The 19920-nt window shown below is 46.5% G+C and overlaps 1 protein-coding gene across 1 annotated transcript in view; it reads left to right on the forward strand.

Moving 5' to 3' along the window:
- Window positions 1-8788, forward strand: part of cep112 (centrosomal protein 112) — a 395959-nt gene extending 387171 nt beyond the window's left edge. The window contains exons 25-27 of the mRNA XM_084329136.1: window positions 3204-3305; window positions 7235-7299; window positions 8538-8788. Coding sequence (XP_084185262.1) covers window positions 3204-3305; window positions 7235-7299; window positions 8538-8541 — 171 coding nt within the window. The 3' untranslated portion in view covers window positions 8542-8788. The remainder of the gene's footprint in view (window positions 1-3203; window positions 3306-7234; window positions 7300-8537) is intronic.
- The last annotated feature ends 11132 nt before the right edge of the window (window positions 8789-19920 follow it).

Genomic DNA, 19920 nt, shown 5'->3' on the forward strand with positions numbered 1-19920 from the left:
CATAGTACAGAATTCCATAATTGTACCCTTGCAACGAAGAACCATATAAGTCTTTTTGAGTGTGAATGTGATATATCACAAGAAACTGCTCAACCCCGACTGCTTTTCACTATGTTTGAACACAACACAACCATCTTTAGATAATAAAGTTTGATGGTCCTGGGGGGTCCTGGGGTGGGGGGGTGGTAGTGGGGGAGGAAATGTCTTTTGTGGCGTCTGTAATAGTATAATTTAATTTCGATTTTTATGTTTGTATTTATTATTTTTGTTGTTATTGTTAGTCCTATTATTGTCCTGTGAAGTCCTGTCTATTATTATTATTGTATTGTGTGTTGTCATGTTTTTTATATTTTGTATTTCATGGGGGGGTGATAATTTTTTTTAAAGATAATAAAGTTTGAAAACATTGTTCCTCTGAAAACATGAAATGGACATATATGCTTCTTCGTCTGAGGTACTCAACTGTAAAAGTGGTCTAACAGTAGAGACAGTGAAGCCTATGAACAGAATCTAACAGTAGAGAAAGTGAAGCCTATAAACAGAATCTAACAGTAGAGAAAGTGAAGCCTATGAACAGAATCTAACAGTAGAGAAAGTGAAGCCTATGAACAGAATCTAACAGTAGAGAAAGTGAAGCCTATGAACAGAATCTAACAGTAGAGAAAGTGAAGCCTATGAACAGAATCTAACAGTAGAGAAAGTGAAGCCTATGAACAGAATCTAACAGTAGAGAAAGTGAAGCCTATGAACAGAATCTAACAGTAGAGAAAGTGAAGCCTATGAACAGAATCTAACAGTAGAGAAAGTGAAGCCTATGAACAGAATCTAACAGTAGAGTTTTGAATTGATTGATTGAATGAAGTTGAACTTCAGTTTGAACAGGCTGACTCTAGAGGCATGTGGCAGGGCCTCAGAACAATGACAGACTACAAAGGCACCCCCCTCAAACTGAACAGTGACATCTCCTTAGCAAATGATCTCAATTCCTTCTATGCGAGGTTTGAGGCTGTGAATAACAACACCAGCCTACAAACCACGGCAATGGGGGGGGGGGGGGTCTGCTGATGGAGACTCAGTGTTCAGGGTAACAGAGCATGAGGTGAGACGGATCTTTAAAAAAGTGAATATCAGGAAGGCAGCAGGACCGGACGGCATCCCCGGCCGCGTCCTAAAAGTCTGTGCCGACCAACTGGCCCCGGTATTCACTGACATCTTCAACCTGTCCTTGGAACAGGCTGTCATCCCCACCTGTCTGAAGAAGTCCACCATCATCCCTGTACCCAAAAAATCTACGCATGCTTGCCTCAACGACTACCGCCCTGTAGCCCTCACCTCCATAGCCATGAAGTGCTTTGAGAAGCTAGTGAAGGGCTACATCTGTTCCTCCCTCCCCATCAACCTGGACCCTCTGCAATTTGCATATCGCCCCAACAGGTCCACGGAGGACGCCATAGCCCATGTGCTGCACACAGCAGCATCACACCTGGACAAGAGGCAGGGGAACTATGTGAGAATGCTGTTCATCGACTACAGCTCAGCATTCAATACCATAGTCCCCTCCAAACTCATAGCCAAGCTCAGGGACCTGGGCTTGAACTATGACCTCTGCCAGTGGGTCTTGGACTTCCTGACGGGCAGACCCCAGGTGGTAAGAGCCGGCAACTGCACCTCCTCATCCATCACGCTCAACATAGGGGCCCCCCAGGGCTGTGTTCTGAGCCCCCTCCTCTACTCCCTGTACACACATGACTGCGTAGCACAGCGGAACAACAACACCATCATCAAATTTGCTGATGACACAGTAGTGGTGGGCCTGATCTCTGCCAACGACGAAAGGGCCTACCTGGAAGAGGTAGAGAACCTGTCACAGTGGTGTCAGGAGAACTGCCTCTCCCTGAACGTCAGCTAAACAAAAGAGATGATTGTGGACTTCAGGAGGTCGGGGGTCAAGGACTACAGCCCCCTCAGCATCGACGGGGCACCGGTTGAGAGAGTGAACAGTTTCAAGTACCTCGGAGCCCACATATCCGAGGACTTGACATGGACCACACACATTGACAGTGTTGTGAAGAAGGCACGACAACGCCTCTACATCCTCAGGCGCCTAAGGAAGTTCCAAGTCAGTCAGAAGATCCTTAGGAACTTCTACTCATGTACAATAGAGAGCATCCTGACCGGCAACATCACCTCCTGGTTTGGGAATAGCACTGCACAAGACCGTAGCAGACTACAAAGAGTGACACTTTCAGCCGAACGCACAATTGGAGGGGGGCTTCCCACCCTCCAGAACATTTACAACAAGCGGTGCAAGGGGAAGGCTAAGAGAATTATTAAGGACTCGAGCCACCCGAACAACTGCCTCTTTGAACTGCTGCGGTCAGGCAAGCGATACCGGAGTCTTAAGGCGAGCACAGAAAGACTCAGAAGAAGCTTCTATCCCCAGGCCATCAGGCTGCTAAACGAACAATAAACACTATGCAACAACCATCAAATGCACACAGCACACACACCCACACGCACACACTCACTCAAACAAACAACACACTGCAGCACCCACTCTCCACACTTTAGATCACACAAACACACTTTACACTTTATATTTATTGATAAAGGATTTGCACTACAACTCGTACACCTACTGTGAATTGTACCTAAATTGCACCTCGTCCCATTTCTGCCTTGCACTATATAGTATTGTATATTAGTACACTGCACAGTATTGTATATTGTATGGTAACTACGTCTATTCTGCATCGAACATTGTACATATGTCTAAACTGAACACTGTGACCTCATTTTTTTACTTCTAATTTTACTATGTTATTTTATTTCATACTTATCTTGTCTTGCACAGTCTCTGGAGCGTAACAGTAAGAAGCATTTTGTATAAAAGTATTCTGTACTTCTGTATGACAAATATTAAAGAAACTCGAAACTCGAAAATTGTATTAACAGATTGCAGAATGGGTACAATACAGTACAGCTCAATACACACAATTGTTAAGGGGATGCAGACCAGAGAAAGACTTTCGTCTTGTTTACATCAGGGTCCCCCATTTTCAATTCATCATAACATATATGACATACATGACATACAGATAGACAGTACTGCTACATCTATACATTTATGACATACCACTGCGAACCCCAGTTTGAGAACCTAATATCAATCACTCTGCTGTTGTCTTGTTGTCTCCTCCCAGGTGACCGCAGTGCGTCGGGGCTTTGAGACGAAGATAAAAGGGTTGATGCCAGCGGAGCTCCAACAGGAGCTGGAGGACACCATCTCTTCCCTCAAAGCTCAGGTGAGACTGACCAGAGCACTTCTGATAGACTTTTTTTTTTTACAACACAACAATCAAAACACAATACAATAATACAAGGGACACCACAAGACAATACTTCAACAATATTAACTACAATAACGACTCTTCTGATAGACTCTGATGGGTGTTATTACAAAGTACGATAGGCATTATTGTAATAGCATCTGATGGAGATACACAACGGATAGACAGTTATTGAGAGTAACTGAGTTTGAATATGGCCACCACTGCCAGTGATGTCATCAGGTACTTTGAATACTTGTGTTGTGTCAATCACAGCTCTATGAAATGATGTTGAGGAAAGAATAGCAATACCTTGTCTTATAGGGACTGCTACCTTTTCATTTCATTGAGCTGTAATTATCACCAGGATCCAATGTCCCAGATGGCATCACTGGTGGCCATATTCAAACTAATTTACTCGTAATATAGGATTTATACCAAATCAGCTTCATGGTACAGTAGTATTATCAGTTCTGAACCTGAAGAAATGTACCCTTATTCCCAGAAAACTACCCAGAGTGCCCTCACTATCACCTCAACCAATCATCTTTCCACACAACCTCTTTTGGGAGATGAGTTGTTCACAAATTCACAAATATAGATTGAACTGTCAGAGACAATAGGAATAACTTATATGAACTGTCAGAGACAATAGGAATAATTATATGAACTGTCAGAGACAATAGGAATAACTTAGATGAACTGTCCGAGACAATAGGAATAACTTAGATGAACTGTCCGAGACAATAGGAATAACTTAGATGAACTGTCAGAGACAATAGGAATAACTTAGATGAACTGTCCGAGACAATAGGAATAACTTAGATGAACTGTCCGAGACAATAGGAATAACTTAGATGAACTGTCCGAGACAATAGGAATAACTTAGATGAACTGTCCGAGACAATAGGAATAACTTATATGAACTGTCCGAGACAATAGGAATAACTTATATGAACTGTCCGAAACAATAGGAATAACTTATATGAACTGTCCGAAACAATAGGAATAACTTATATGAACTGTCCGAAACAATAGGAATAACTTATATGAACTGTCCGAGACAATAGGAATGACTTGTATGAATTCTTAAATTGAGTGATGTCCCCCTTTTAAGAGATAACGTTGCCTTACATAAGACCAGTGTTGGTGGAATTAGGAGTGACAGCACAAAAGGCCTGTCAGAATTTGGGTCTGCGGGCAGTTAAAAAAAAATAAAAAAAATATGATTAATTTGCAAAACTTCAAAGTCCCTAGTTTTTCTTGAGCTGCTATTGTCTCCATATGTCTCTCTCGCTTTCTCTCCATCCCTATGTCTCTCTCTTTCTCCAGATACAAATTGATCAAAACCATCAGAAAGTCGACCCACACACTCAGCATGAATATGCATGTCAGGGCTGTTTGCTTGATTTGTTTGGACTACACCAAAGAGAAGGGGTGGTGGGCGGTGGTGGTGTAGCACGAGATCATAGACGTGGCTTTCATTTTGGATGCTTCCACTCCTCTTTGAAGCCCCCTCCTTTCTCTCTTCCTCTCTTCCTCTCTCTCTCTCTCTCGCTCTCGCTCTCTCTCTCTCTCTCTCTCTCTACCTCTCTCTCTCCATCTCTCCATCAGATCACACAGTCCCCCCCCCCCCCCCCCGACCACATTAGTACGGCCTTGGAGCCTCTCGGAACCCTGTCTGTTATTAGTTTCTCTGGGCCTTGTTCGACATGGAATTGCGGCGAAGGGCTTTCAGTTCCTCCGCATTTACAATGTAAACAAAAGAGGCTTCTCTGTAGCGGAGAGAGAGGGGCCCTCGATACAACACGTTGTTGCAGAGAGTGGGGGAGGGGGTGGGGGAAGCTGGGTCGGGTGATCTTCTCGAACCAGCGCCTGCTTCGAATAGCTCAGCCGAGATCCCTTTTCAGTGCGCAGACCGCAGCCCTGTGATCGGATATGTTTATACGATGTAATTCGTGACCAGAACGGCCTCCCCTCTCATCGACGACGTCTCGGGTTTTGCACATTACAGCGCATTATTTTTACATTGAAGAAAAAAAAGTGGCGGGGGGGGGGGGGGGTTCTCTCTCTCTCTCTCTCTCTCTCTCTCTCTCTCTCTCTCTCTCTCTCAGCATCCGACCACAGTTCAGTGAGGTTTTAGCATATATACTGCACTGGAGTGAAGCGCCAAATGAAACGCTAGAAGTTTTCCTGAGGTTCCCCCCCCCCACAGAAAGGAATGTACCCCAGGCTCCAGTACAGTACAGTACAGTACAGTAGTCCCAGAACAATGAGGATTCTACCCCAGACTCCAGTAGGACAGTAGTCCCAGAACAATGAGGATTCTACCCCAGACTCCAGTAGGACAGTAGTCCCAGAACAATGAGGATTCTACCCCAGACTCCAGTAGGACAGTAGTCCCAGAACAATGAGGATTCTACCCCAGACTCCAGTAGGACAGTAGTCCCAGAACAATGAGGATTCTACCCCAGACTCCAGTAGGACAGTAGTCCCAGAACAATGAGGATTCTACCCCAGACTCCAGTAGGATAGTAGTCCCAGAACAATGAGGATTCTACCCCAGACTCCAGTAGGACAGTAGTCCCAGAACAATGAGGATTCTACCCCAGACTCCAGTAGGACAGTAGTCCCAGAACAATGAGGATTCTACCCCAGACTCCAGTAGGACAGTAGTCCCAGAACAGTGAGGATTCTACCCCAGACTCCAGTAGGACAGTAGTCCCAGAACAATGAGGATTCTACCCCAGACTCCAGTAGGACAGTAGTCCCAGAACAGTGAGGATTCTACCCCAGACTCCAGTAGGACAGTAGTCCCAGAACAATGAGGATTCTACCCCAGACTCCAGTAGGACAGTAGTCCCAGAACAGTGAGGATTCTACCCCAGACTCCAGTAGGACAGTAGTCCCAGAACAATGAGGATTCTACCCCAGACTCCAGTAGGACAGTAGTCCCAGAACAATGAGGATTCTACCCCAGACTCCAGTAGGACAGTAGTCCCAGAACAGTGAGGATTCTACCCCAGACTCCAGTAGGACAGTAGTCCCAGAACAATGAGGATTCTACCCCAGACTCCAGTAGGACAGTAGTCCCAGAACAGTGAGGATTCTACCCCAGACTCCAGTAGGACAGTAGTCCCAGAACAATGAGGATTCTACCCCAGACTCCAGTAGGACAGTAGTCCCAGAACAGTGAGGATTCTACCCCAGACTCCAGTAGGACAGTAGTCCCAGAACAATGAGGATTCTACCCCAGACTCCAGTAGGACAGTAGTCCCAGAACAGTGAGGATTCTACCCCAGACTCCAGTAGGACAGTAGTCCCAGAACAGTGAGGATTCTACCCCAGACTCCAGTAGGACAGTAGTTCCAGAACAGTGAGGAGTCTGTGGGCTCAGCGCTGCTTGTGCCGCTGGGCTCCTGATGCCTTGTAAACGTAGATGGGGTTTATTTTCTCATTCAGTCAGTGACACTTGATAAATAAACTGGTACCTTGTAGCCAAACATAAGAATGGTCTTAAGTGTGGCCTCCTACTGCCGTGCCCCTATAACCTCTGGCTCATAATCTCCCCTCTGTCCCCTTGTGCCCTAACCTTGTGGCCTAATCTCCTGACCCCTCAACCCCTGCTGTCCTGACCTCCTCGCTCAACAACCAAGCCTTTCTTCCTGCACCCCCCCCCCCCCTCTCTCTGCTTAACTAACCTCTTTCACCCAAAACCTCAAACCACCCTAAGTCCTCATACCAGCCTCCTCCCCCTGTTCCAGTAACCTAGCACTTGTGCACTAGATCATTACCTTACCTTGCCACCCCCAGAGCCACCAGTGAATCTCAATTGTGTGTTGGGTGTTTTCTTTGTATCTAATCTGCTACTGTACTAATATTCAGACTGTCTGTCTGTCCTGTAGGTCAATTCCCTCCAGAAGAGAGCGTTTTTGCTACAGGAGGATCTAGATGTCTGTCGCAGCCGGAGGTGAGAGTTTGTGTTTGTTTGTGTGTGAGTGCGTGCGTGTGTGCGTTCATGTGGGAGCGTGCGTGCGTGTGTGTGTGTGTGTGTTCATGTGGGAGCGTGCGTGTGTGCGTTCATGTGGGAGCGTGCGTGCGTGTGTGTGTTCATGTGGGAGCGTGCGTGCGTGTGTGTGTTCATGTGGGAGCGTGCGTGTGTGTGTGTGTTCATGTGGGAGCGTGCGTGCGTGTGTGTGTGTGTTCATGTGGGAGCGTGCGTGTGTGCGTTCATGTGGGAGCGTGCGTGCGCGTGTGTGTGTGTTCATGTGGGAGCGTGCGTGCGTGTGTGTGTTCATGTGGGAGCGTGCGTGCGTGTGTGTGTTCATGTGGGAGCGTGCGTGTGTGTGTGTGTTCATGTGGGAGCGTGCGTGCGTGCGTGTGTGTGTTCATGTGGGAGCGTGCGTGCGTGTGTGTGTTCATGTGGGAGCGTGCGTGCGTGTGTGTGTTCATGTGGGAGCGTGCGTGCGTGCGTGTGTGTGTTCATGTGGGAGCGTGCATGTGTGTGTTCTTCAAAGCATAACTTTGATTGATTGATTTGCCTTCCATCCGTAATCATACTGTCAAGAGCCATGTCATGGCTTTATGGAAAGCATCTATATGTCCCCGGCGATAACGGGCCCTAGTCAAATGATGCTGATGATCACATCTCGACGCTCATCTCTGAGGCCCGTCAGTCTCCTATAAGACCAATGTTACTCTTCACATGGATAGCAGTCATACAGAGACAGTGTGGTTCCAGTACATGTAGGCCAGGGACCCCCTTTCTAGAAGATGTTGGGCAGAGGGACGACCATTTGAGAAGATTTCCATTGTTATTATAGCAATGATTTAGTACAAAATTCCGTAACTGTATACATAACAATACTGTATATCTGTATGTCATAAATGTCATGATATATCTGTATGTCTGTATGTTGTGTGTGTCATATATATTATGATGAATTTAAAATGGGGGACCCTGATGTAAACAAGATGAAAGTCTTTCTCTGGTCTGCATCCCCTTAACAATTGTGTGTATTGAGCCGTACTGTATTGTACCCATTCTGCAATCTGTTAATACAATTTTCAATCAATCAATCACACAGTGGGTGTCTAGATAACAATGGAGAGAGTGAAACCTATGACCAGAATGATTTATTTTTTATACATACTCTCACTGGGCTAACTTACAGCGATGATCCTTCTGTGTCCGTTCCCGTTACACAGGTGACCATGGAGTGCCGTAGCGAAGCCCTCCATCCGGACATGAAGGATCAGGCGTCTGATCGAGATGTGAGCATCACTGACTGACTGTTTACCGGGCATTTCACACGACTGTCCTGCCGTTGGGACCAAATCACCTTCAGTTTTGTATCTGTCATGGTTTGATCCATTGTGAACACTATTTATTTGTTACCAGATTTTTGTTTACATTGTCGTGTTGGCAGTCAAATCATTTTTTAAATAATGTTTTTTTTTTTTTTAACCACTCCTGTATGATTTTGTTTTTTACAGTTCCATTTTGGTGTATGGAAATTGCCTTTTTATTATATACATTATTCTTTTTCAATTGTGAATGTGCCATCCATATCAAAACACACCACATTAACATGGTTATTAAAGTATGTTTATTTATTTTTTTGATCATTCTTCTTTGTCATGCTTGTTTTTGCAGTCTGTGCATTGTTTTCTTTTTTTTCATCTTCATCAAATACCTGTTAATGAATCCGTCAATTAAATGAGGTCATGCCATTGGTCTTGTTTTTCTTCTTTTTTTTTTTACCACAACACGCATGTCGGGGAAAGATTAGCCGCCGTAACTTTAAACCAAAGTCAAGAGACCTTGAATCCTCCCATCGCTGCTCAGCATTATTCTCTCTCCATCAAAGCCCCCTGTTTGAACTGTAAAGAGTAGTTAGGGGGTTTGTGGTCATTTCAGATAAAGAGCTCTGGGAAGCGGACCGTTTGAAGATCGGGCCAAGCACTACAGTCGTTTTGAGCCTGGCGTCCTCTGGCTCTGCCACCACTTTGTGTTTTACCAATGGCTCCACTCGAACCCCAAGCAGGAATGACCCAGACGCTTCAGTCCACAAAATGGCCACCGTGTCTCTCCAAGTCTCCTCCGCTGTCTCCAAACTGTGTGTGTGTGTGTAAGGGGGGGGGGGGGGGGGGGGTTATGATGATAATAACATTCGGTGGACCAAAGGATGGGCTTTCTAACTATCCCTCTCTTTTGGTATTTTGTGTCTCTGGTCGATGAGGAATGCATGGGTTTTGAATACTGATCACTTCAATGGAATCTTTTTATAAAAATATTTATGTTATTATGTTAAAAAAAGGAAAAGCAGATTTGATTTCAAAGGGGGCCCTACGCACATATTTGTATTGGAATTGCTTTCTTTTTACGCATGCAGTTTGCGTGCTTTCCACATGCTCCCATTGTCCGTGACCCGCTCTGCTGTTTCCAAGCGAAACTCTACACCCCTCGCTCTATTTATTTGATGTGCTGATTCCTGCTGCCCAGGCGGGGAGAGAGAGGAGAGAAGAGACTGTCAGGCTGACATCTGAGAATCAGGAATTTAGTCTTTCAGCACAAAGCCTTTTGTAGGGTCTGTTGTTTCTGGAGGGAGTGCACAGAGGCCACGTAACTGTTGCAACATCGCATTCTAGGGATGTGTGTACTGTGAAGATGTATGTGTATATATATGTGTGTGTGTGTGTGTATATGTATGTGTGTGTATATATATATATGTGTGTGTGTGTGTGTTGTGTTTATGTATGCTCATGCTGGTGTGTGTGTGTGTGTGTATATATATGTGTGTGTTGTGTTTATGTATGCTCATGCTGGTGTGTGTGTATATATATATACGTGTGTGTTGTGTTTATGTATGCTCATGCTGGTGTGTGTGTGTATATATATGTGTGTGTGTTGTGTTTATGTGTGCTCATGCTGGTGTGTGTGTATATATATGTGTGTGTTGTGTTTATGTGTGCTCATGCTGGTGTGTGTGTATATGTGTGTGTGTTGTGTTTATGTGTGCTCATGCTGGTGTGTGTATAGATATGTGTGTGTTGTGTTTATGTGTGCTCATGCTGGTGTGTGTGTATATATACGTATGTGTGTGTTGTGTTTATGTGTGCTCATGCTGGTGTGTGTGTATATATGTGTGTCTGTGTTGTGTATGTGTGCTCATGCTCGTGTGTGTATATATGTGTGTCTGTGTGTTGTGTTTATGTGTGCTCATGTTGGTGTGTGTATATATGTGTGTGTGAGCTCATGCTGGTGTGTGTATATATATGTGTGTGTGTGTTGTGTTTATGTGAGCTCATGCTGGTGTGTGTGTGTTGTGATTATGTGAGCTCATGCTGGTGTGTGTGTATATATGTGTGTGTGTTATGTTTATGTGAGCTCATGCTGGTGTGTGTGTATATATATGTGTGTGTGTTGTGTTTATGTGAGCTCATGCTGGTGTGTGTGTGTTGTGATTATGTGAGCTCATGCTGGTGTGTGTATATATATGTGTGTGTGTTGTGTTTATGTGAGCTCATGCTGGTGTGTGTGTGTTGTGATTATGTGAGCTCATGCTGGTGTGTGTGTATATGTGTCTGTGTGTTGTGTTTATGTGAGCGCATGCTGGTGTGTGTGTATATATGTGTGTGTGTGTGTGTGTGTTGTGTTTATGTGAGCGCATGCTGGTGTGTGTGTGTATATATGTGTGTGTGTTGTGTTTATGTGAGCTCATGCTGGTGTGTGTGTGTGTGTATATATGTGTGTGTGTTGTGTTTATGTGAGCTCATGCTGGTGTGTGTCAGTGGAGTTAGTTTGGAGCTCCTCTTGGCGCTAAAGGTCAAAGCAGACTGTCCTTCCTCTCCGGTGTTAAGTCATAACTTGGCTCATTTACTTGGAGGGCGCTTCTCAACAGGCTTCACCTCCTTTGATCTGCATTGTTTGTTTTAGACAACCACCCCATTCTCTAAAATATATTGATGTCCCAATTAATTGCGTCTGCCCGATGAAATAGCCCTTCATAATTGTCTTTGTGTAACTACGGGCCGTGAATTTCATTTCCAAACGGCCGACACGGCGCCCATTAAGGATGAAAGGCTCTCCTCCCGCTCCCTCTCCGCTATCTCCCCATCAGACACAGAGGCTGTTCTGTGACACTGTGAGGAGGGCAGCCAGGGAGCTCCCTGAGCCTCCACTGCTCTCCTGTATCCCTCCTCCGTTCACATTGGCAGGTGTACAGCCTAAGCACAACCTTATTCTTGGAGGAAGTCCCTCCGCTCCAGGGGTTAGTTCCTCGACTAAACCACCCTAGTGGTTGCGCTCTGTTTAACACCGCTGTTGTGTGTGTGAGTCTGGTGGTTTTTATTGAATTGAAGGATTACATGTGTACATGGGTCATTATAATGGTAATTTTATGCTCTCAGTTACTTGCATAGCCAGTGATCCTCCAGTATTGACAAATGCCCTCTGATACAAGTCACACCTATTGAAAAAAGGACTGTACTATCGACTCTACATATCAACCCAATGGAAGAGAGAGGTTGTCACTGCAAAATATAGCTTTGTACCTCAAGAGCCACGAGCCAGTTTTATGTCTTTGGGTGTTTTATTTCTGTAAGATAAGAGGTAACTGTAGGTTACCTGAGGACATGAGAGATCCTGCGGTCTTTTGGAATGTGATGCTGTTCTCTTGTTCCAACATAGTTTAGGGTGATGTGCGGTCACTTCTGTTTTCCATGACTTTTACATGACCGTATGACATGACTCTGTGTGTGTGTGTGTGTGTGTGTGTGTGTGTGTGTGTGTGTGTGTGTGTGTGTGTGTGTGTGTGTGTGTGTGTGTGTGTGTGCAGGCGAGGACATGCATGTACTGTATGTACCTAGATGTGTATCCAAGACAAGCATTTGGAATTGACTCTACACCTGTGATTGATTGACAAAGTCAATGTGTGTGTGGGGGAGGGGGGGGGGTTCACAGGGACTGTTTATAGACGTGTTTTGGGAGGCCTGTGTTTGGCTTCTCTACACTGCCTGCATAAATAAACCTGTTTATTGCCAACACTCCTCTCACACACACCTCAACCCATCTCACACACAATAATAATAATGGATTGGATTTATATAGCGCTCTTCATGACACCCCAGTGACCCCAGAGTGCTTAACACACACACACACATCTCAACAAACATATCAACACATCTCAACACATCTCACACACCTCAACACAACACACACCTCAACACATCAACACATCACACTCCTCACACACCTCACACACACACCTCAACACACACACCTCAACACATCACACACCCACACCACACCACACTCACACTCATCACACACTCACACACCTCACACAACACACACTCACACATCACACACCTCAACACATCACACACACACACACACACATCCACACACCTCACAACACACACACCTCAACACATCACACACCTCAACACAACACACACCTCAACACATCACACACACCTCAACACATCACACACACCTCAACACATCACACACACCTCAACACATCACACACCTCAACACAACACACACACCTCAACACATCACACACACCTCAACACATCACACACCTCAACACAACACACACACACACCTCAACACATCACACACACCTCAACACATCACACACCTCAACACATCACACACCTCAACACATCACACACATCTCAACACAACACACCTCAACACATCACACATCTCAACACAACACACCTCAACACATCACACACACCTCAACACATCACACACACCTCAACACATCACACACCTCAACACATCACACACATCTCAACACATCACACATCTCAACACAACACACCTCAACACAACACACACACCTCAACACATCACACATCTCAACACAACACACACCTCAACACATCACACACCTCAACACATCACACACCTCAACACATCACACACCTCAACACATCACACACCTCAACACATCACACACCTCAACACATCACACACATCTCAACACATCACACACATCTCAACACATCACACATCTCAACACAACACACCTCAACACATCACACATCTCAACACATCACACACCTCAACACATCACACACCTCAACACAACACACACCTCAACACATCACACACACCTCAACACATCACACACCTCAACACATCACACACCTCAACACATCACACACATCTCAACACATCACACACACCTCAACACATCACACATCTCAACACATCACACACATCTCAACACATCACACACCTCAACACATCACACATCTCAACACATCACACACCTCAACACATCACACACCTCAACACAACACACACCTCAACACATCACACACCTCAACACAACACACACCTCAACACATCACACACCTCAACACAACACACACCTCAACACATCACACACCTCAACACATCACACACCTCAACACATCACACACCTCAACACATCACACACCTCAACACATCACACACCTCAACACATCACACACCTCAACACATCACACACCTCAACATCACACACACCTCAACACATCACACACCTCAACACATCACACACACCTCAACACATCACACACACCTCAACACATCACACACCTCAACACAACACACACACCTCAACACAACACACACACACCTCAACACATCACACACATCTCAACACAACACACACACCTCAACACAACACACACACCTCAACACATCACACACATCTCAACACAACACACACACCTCAACACATCACACACACACCTCAACACACCACACTCTTCTGTTTATTGTGTGTCTCCCATCATATACCCCCCCCCCTCGTCTTTCCTCCTCTAGTGTGTATCATTCTGTCCTTGTTCAGATGATATTCATGGAAATCATTTCCCCATCCCCCACGCCCCAAGGAGCTGTCAATCAAACACCAGATATTAAAAAAAATAAAATAAAAGAAGAAGAAATATATATATATATAATAATACAAATAAAATAGTGGAATTTTGGTTTGACAACAAGTGGAGTCGAGGCTACACTCACCTGAGTGGCAAGAGATCAACGCTCCATGTGAGTGCGCCATGGATTTTCTGTCAGGGATCGTGGAGTAGAGTTGGGTGCTGAGGGCACGGAATGCTATGAGGACGTCCATATGAGACTGTGTGGGCAGCTCGTCCGTGTGTCTCCCTCACTGTGTGTCTATATGACTAGTTAGGTCTACCGCTCCATGTCTGACTCTTCTCACTCACGTGTGTATATATATATATGTGTGTGTTATATACACACACAAACACTCACACCTACTCAGAATCACAAACCCTTTCTTCACCAGACAATGAATGTACTGTTAGTTGTGTTTAGGTAACAATGTTGCAGAGAGATCAGCAACAGGTTTCACAGAAGAGCTTCGCACCACAGACACCACAGCACACACCACAGACACCACACACCACAGACACCACACACCACAGCACACACCACAGACACCACAGACACCACACACCACAGCACACACCACAGACACCACAGCACACACCACAGACACCACACACCACAGCACACACCACAGACACCACAGCACACACCACAGACACCACAGCACACACCACAGACACCACAGCACACACCACAGACACCACAGCACACACCACAGCACACACCACAGACACCACAGACACCACAGACACCACAGACACCACAGCACACACCACAGACACCACAGACACCACAGACACCACAGACACCACAGCACACACCACAGACACCACAGCACACACCACAGACACCACAGCACACACCACAGACACCACAGACACCACAGCACACACCACAGACACCACAGACACCACACACCACAGCACACACCACACACACCACAGACACCACAGACACCACAGACACCACAGACACCACAGACAGCACAGACACCACAGACACCACAGACAGCAGACACCACAGACACCACAGACACCACAGACACCACAGCACACACCACAGCACACACCACAGCACACACCACAGCACACACCACAGACACCACAGCACACACCACAGCACAGCACACCACAGACAGCAGACACCACAGACACCACACACCACAGACACCACAGACACCACAGACAGCAGACACCACAGACACCACAGTGACAACAGAACCTTGCATAGAGAGATGTACACAACCTAGACTACATTTGAAACGTTCCGACACTATTGAGGTTCCAAATACTCTTGTCAAGCTTTACACCCATTGAGCTGCACCATCGTCGTCAAGATAGTTGAGAAGAGACAGCCCCCTCCCCCCTCTGGTCCTGCTGTCATCGCCTTGTCCTGATCCACATCACAGCAGGCCTCTGTCACCATGGTGATCACACTGTTGCTATAGCTCAGAGTCAGACCTCCGCTAATGCAGGAACAGGAAGCAGGAAGTGAGCCACAGTGTGACATCTTTAGAATGGATGAGCGGGTTTATCATCCCTACTGATCTGGGTGCCCCTGAGCTGAGCTCCCAAGGCAGCCAGCAGGGAAGTTTGAGTCCCCAGCGCCGCCAGTTGACAGGGATGGTCCAGTTTTTTTTTGTTTTTAATTTTTTTATTTAGAGGCTTATCACATAATTAATTAGACGGAGCCCGTCATAGCAAGGCCACGCTTTAAAAGATAGGAGTGCGTCACCTTGTAGAGCTATAACTATATTCTATATTATAGCTATGGATACAATACTATGGCCCATTTGACATCACCTATCTATCGTTCAATATGTGAAAAAGAATAAATGTTTCCATCCATGCGTTCCCGTGTTATACCGTGTTATCCCGAAATGCTGAGTTATGGCCTTATACGTAAATTCTACTATAGACGTTGCCGTTTCTTGCCTGTACACGCTACTATTCCCAAATCACATCTATGTCATAGGTATTATGTTTCATCATGAATGCATGAAAGGGGGGGGGTCGTTTCTGATTATTTGATTGTCAGTAACGACATTCGTATTGAACACTAAAAACGCTTATCAGCCCGATCGGTATAAAAGCATTGCAGGATCAAGCTAAAATTGACGTCAGATAGTCCTTACCTGTGATCGGGAGTATTCCAAAAATAATATTACAATTGTTTGATCGCCATCTGGTATATCCGATGTCCATTTGGTCCACGCCATAACCCACCACAACATATGGATCGGGGATATTTGGCGCGCTTCAATGGAACCGGGAGAACCGCTCCACTCGGCCGACAAGGAAAAGTGAGACCGGAGACATTTGGCCGTTACACAGGCCAAGATACAAGGTTACGAAGGGTGCTCGATACCGCCGTCTAGCTGGATGCGGCCGGTATTGCACTTTGGCGATCTCAGACTCATTCCCTATGGTAACACCAAGGTCCCTGGATGAATAATGAATCAAAATAATTGAATAAAAGAAATAACGATGAAAACCCGACTATACTCGGGTCTGGCGCTGAACGGTTGGCGAGTTAACCCGACTTTCCTCGGGGCTGGCACTGATTGAGTTAATATCTAATCACCCCCTCGTACAAAATTCAAAAGGTTATTTATTATTAAAAAAAGATTGGAAGGGGGGTGGGAGGGTTGGTGCCAGCCTCTTGTAGGGATTTGTTTGCTATGCAAGTGCAATTCAATGGAGGTATATAACTGGAATGGTTTTATGACACCATTTTCTCATGCAAGCCCATCAAGTAACCCATTGAAGGCGAAACCCTTTTTTTTTATTGAAAATCTAAATCTCTAAGTGTAGAGACGGCGGTTCAAGTCGTGGAGAAGGGCTGCGTGAACGAGCCTCGGGTCTCGAGAGTTTGTTCCGATTCTGTGTCCAGAGTGGACCGCCGTCCTATCGAGCATGACGGAACAGTGGCGTCGTCTCTGTCTGCGGCGTGTCTGCATGGTGTCTCTGTGTGAGTGGCAGAGGAAATGAAAGTCATTACTGTGGGAGTGGAGCTTCATGGCCCAAACGGGATTAGACGAAGCATCCCACATTGTTTCTTTACGTTGGTCGACTTAAAAGTCAAGCGCAAAACAGGATTAAAATAAGGGAAAAAAGACCAATAAATAACCTTCAACAGCCCCTCCTCTCTCTCTGCCTTGCTCTTTCTTCTCTCCCTTCCTTCACTCCCCTGTTCCCTCTCTTCCTCTCTCTTCATACACTTTCCAATCATCACCTGTCTTGTGCCTCACCCTCTCTGTCTGCCTCAGCTCTCTCCATCTCACCTCTGGGTCCCTGTATATTTCTCTCTCCCTCTCTTAATCTCCCACTTTCATCCCTCCATCCTTCACACACGTCGTTGTCCTCATCGTCAAAACGCACAGGTTGCCGGTGCAAACGCCACACTCCCGAATCCACGCCCGCCGCTGCCGTCATGCTGAGGCAGTCCTTCTGAGAGGTCAATCTGCGCTTGAAACTCCCAACTTTATTTCCCTCAAATTGAACCACACACACACACACACCTCTTCTTCATATCCTCCACCTCCCTTTTTCTTTTCTTTTCTCCCCCCCCCCCCCCCCCCCCCCCATAACAAGCTGGCTGAATTGTTGCCCTTCTTCAACTTTTAAGGCTATTATGCAGCACCATGTCCAACTTCAAAGACCGTCTTAGCTCCACACTTTAATTGTGTCTTCTCCGGCTTCTCTGTGTGCCGTCTGATTCTGCTGACAACAGCACTTCTGCATCCCCCACCCCACCCCATCGTCCATTCTCCCATCCTCCCATCCACCATCACCTCCTCCTCCTCCTCCCCACCAGTGCTCCTCTCATCAGCTCCTTGCTCCTTCAGAGGCCATTGTCTCCGCCTGTTGTCACCTACTCTGAGGAGGGAGCCTCCATTTCCTCTCTTCGGCGGTCGGTTGTTGCCCGGTGGTGTGTACACACCAAACAAGCTTGAAACAGTAACCCCCCTCTGTCCTATATGTTGGCTCCGGCTCTCTGCTCTCTCTCTCTCTCTCTCTCTCTCTCTCTCTCTCTCTCTCTCTCTCTCTCTCTCTCTCTCTCTCTCTCTCTCTCTCTCTCTCTCTCTCTCTCCCTCCGTCTGCAAGCGGACATTCGCACTTCCCTCCTCATGGCCCTGGTTGATAATTGCCATAAGCTTCCCTCTTGGTATCATTTTCCATTGTCCTCCCCCAAATTCTTGGCTCTGACTTGAGATAAAGGGATGACTACTTCAAAGGGGCCTGCTAAGAGTTTAACCCTGCGCTGAATGGAGCGGCACACAATACGGTAATTGAGAGCAGTTACTGATCACAGAGCCACAGTGCAGAGAGGACAGGACTGGTAGACACACACACACTCTGCTCGCACGCACACACACACACACACAGTCTCTGTTCACACACTCTGCTCACACACTCTCTGCTCACACACGCACACACACTGTCTCTGTTCACACACTCTGCTCACACACGCACACACACTGTCTCTGTTCACACACTCTGCTCACACACGCACACACTGTCTCTGCTCACGCACACTTACACACACACTGTCTCTGCTCACACACACACTGTCTCTGCTCACGCACACACACACACACTGTCTCTGCTCACGCACACACACACACTGTCTCTGCTCACACACACTCTGCTCACACACACACTGTCTCTGCTCACACACACACTGTCTCTGCTCACACACACACTCTGCTCACACACACACACACTCTCTGCTCACACACACTCTGTCTCTGCTCACACACACACACTCTGCTCACACACACACTGTCTCTGCTCACACACACACTCTGCTCACACACACACACACTCTCTGCTCACACACACTCTGTCTCTGCTCACACACACACACTCTGCTCACACACACACACTCTCTGCTCACACACACACTGTCTCTGCTCACACACACTTACACACACACTGTCTCTGCTCACACACACTTACACACACACTGTCTCTGCTCACACACACTTACACACACACTGTCTCTGCTCACACACACACTGTCTCTGCTCACACACTTACACACACACTCTCTCTGCTCACACACACTTACACACACACTGTCTCTGCTCACACACACACACACACTCTCTGCTCACACACACACTGTCTCTGCTCACACACACTTACACACACACTGTCTCTGCTCACACACACTTACACACACACTGTCTCTGCTCACACACACACTGTCTCTGCTCAAACACACACTGTCTCTGCTCACACACACACTGTCTCTGCTCACACACACACTGTCTCTGCTCACACACACTCTGTCTCTGCTCACACACACACTCTGTCTCTGCTCACACACACTCTGCTCACACACACTCTGTCTCTGCTCACACACACTCTGCTCACACACACACTGTCTCTGCTCACACACACACACTGTCTCTGCTCACACACACACACTGTCTCTGCTCACACACACTCTGCTCACACACACACACTGTCTCTGCTCACACACACGCACACACTGTCTCTGCTCACACACACTCTGCTCACACACACACACTGTCTCTGCTCACACACACGCACACACTGTCTCTGCTCACACACACTCTGCTCACACACACACACTGTCTCTGCTCACACACACGCACACACTGTCTCTGCTCACACACACTCTGCTCACACACACACT

This window comes from Notolepis coatsorum, assembly GCF_963971535.1.
Source record: "Notolepis coatsorum genome assembly, chromosome: 14".
In the NCBI taxonomy this organism is placed as follows: Eukaryota; Metazoa; Chordata; class Actinopteri; order Aulopiformes; family Paralepididae; genus Notolepis; species Notolepis coatsorum.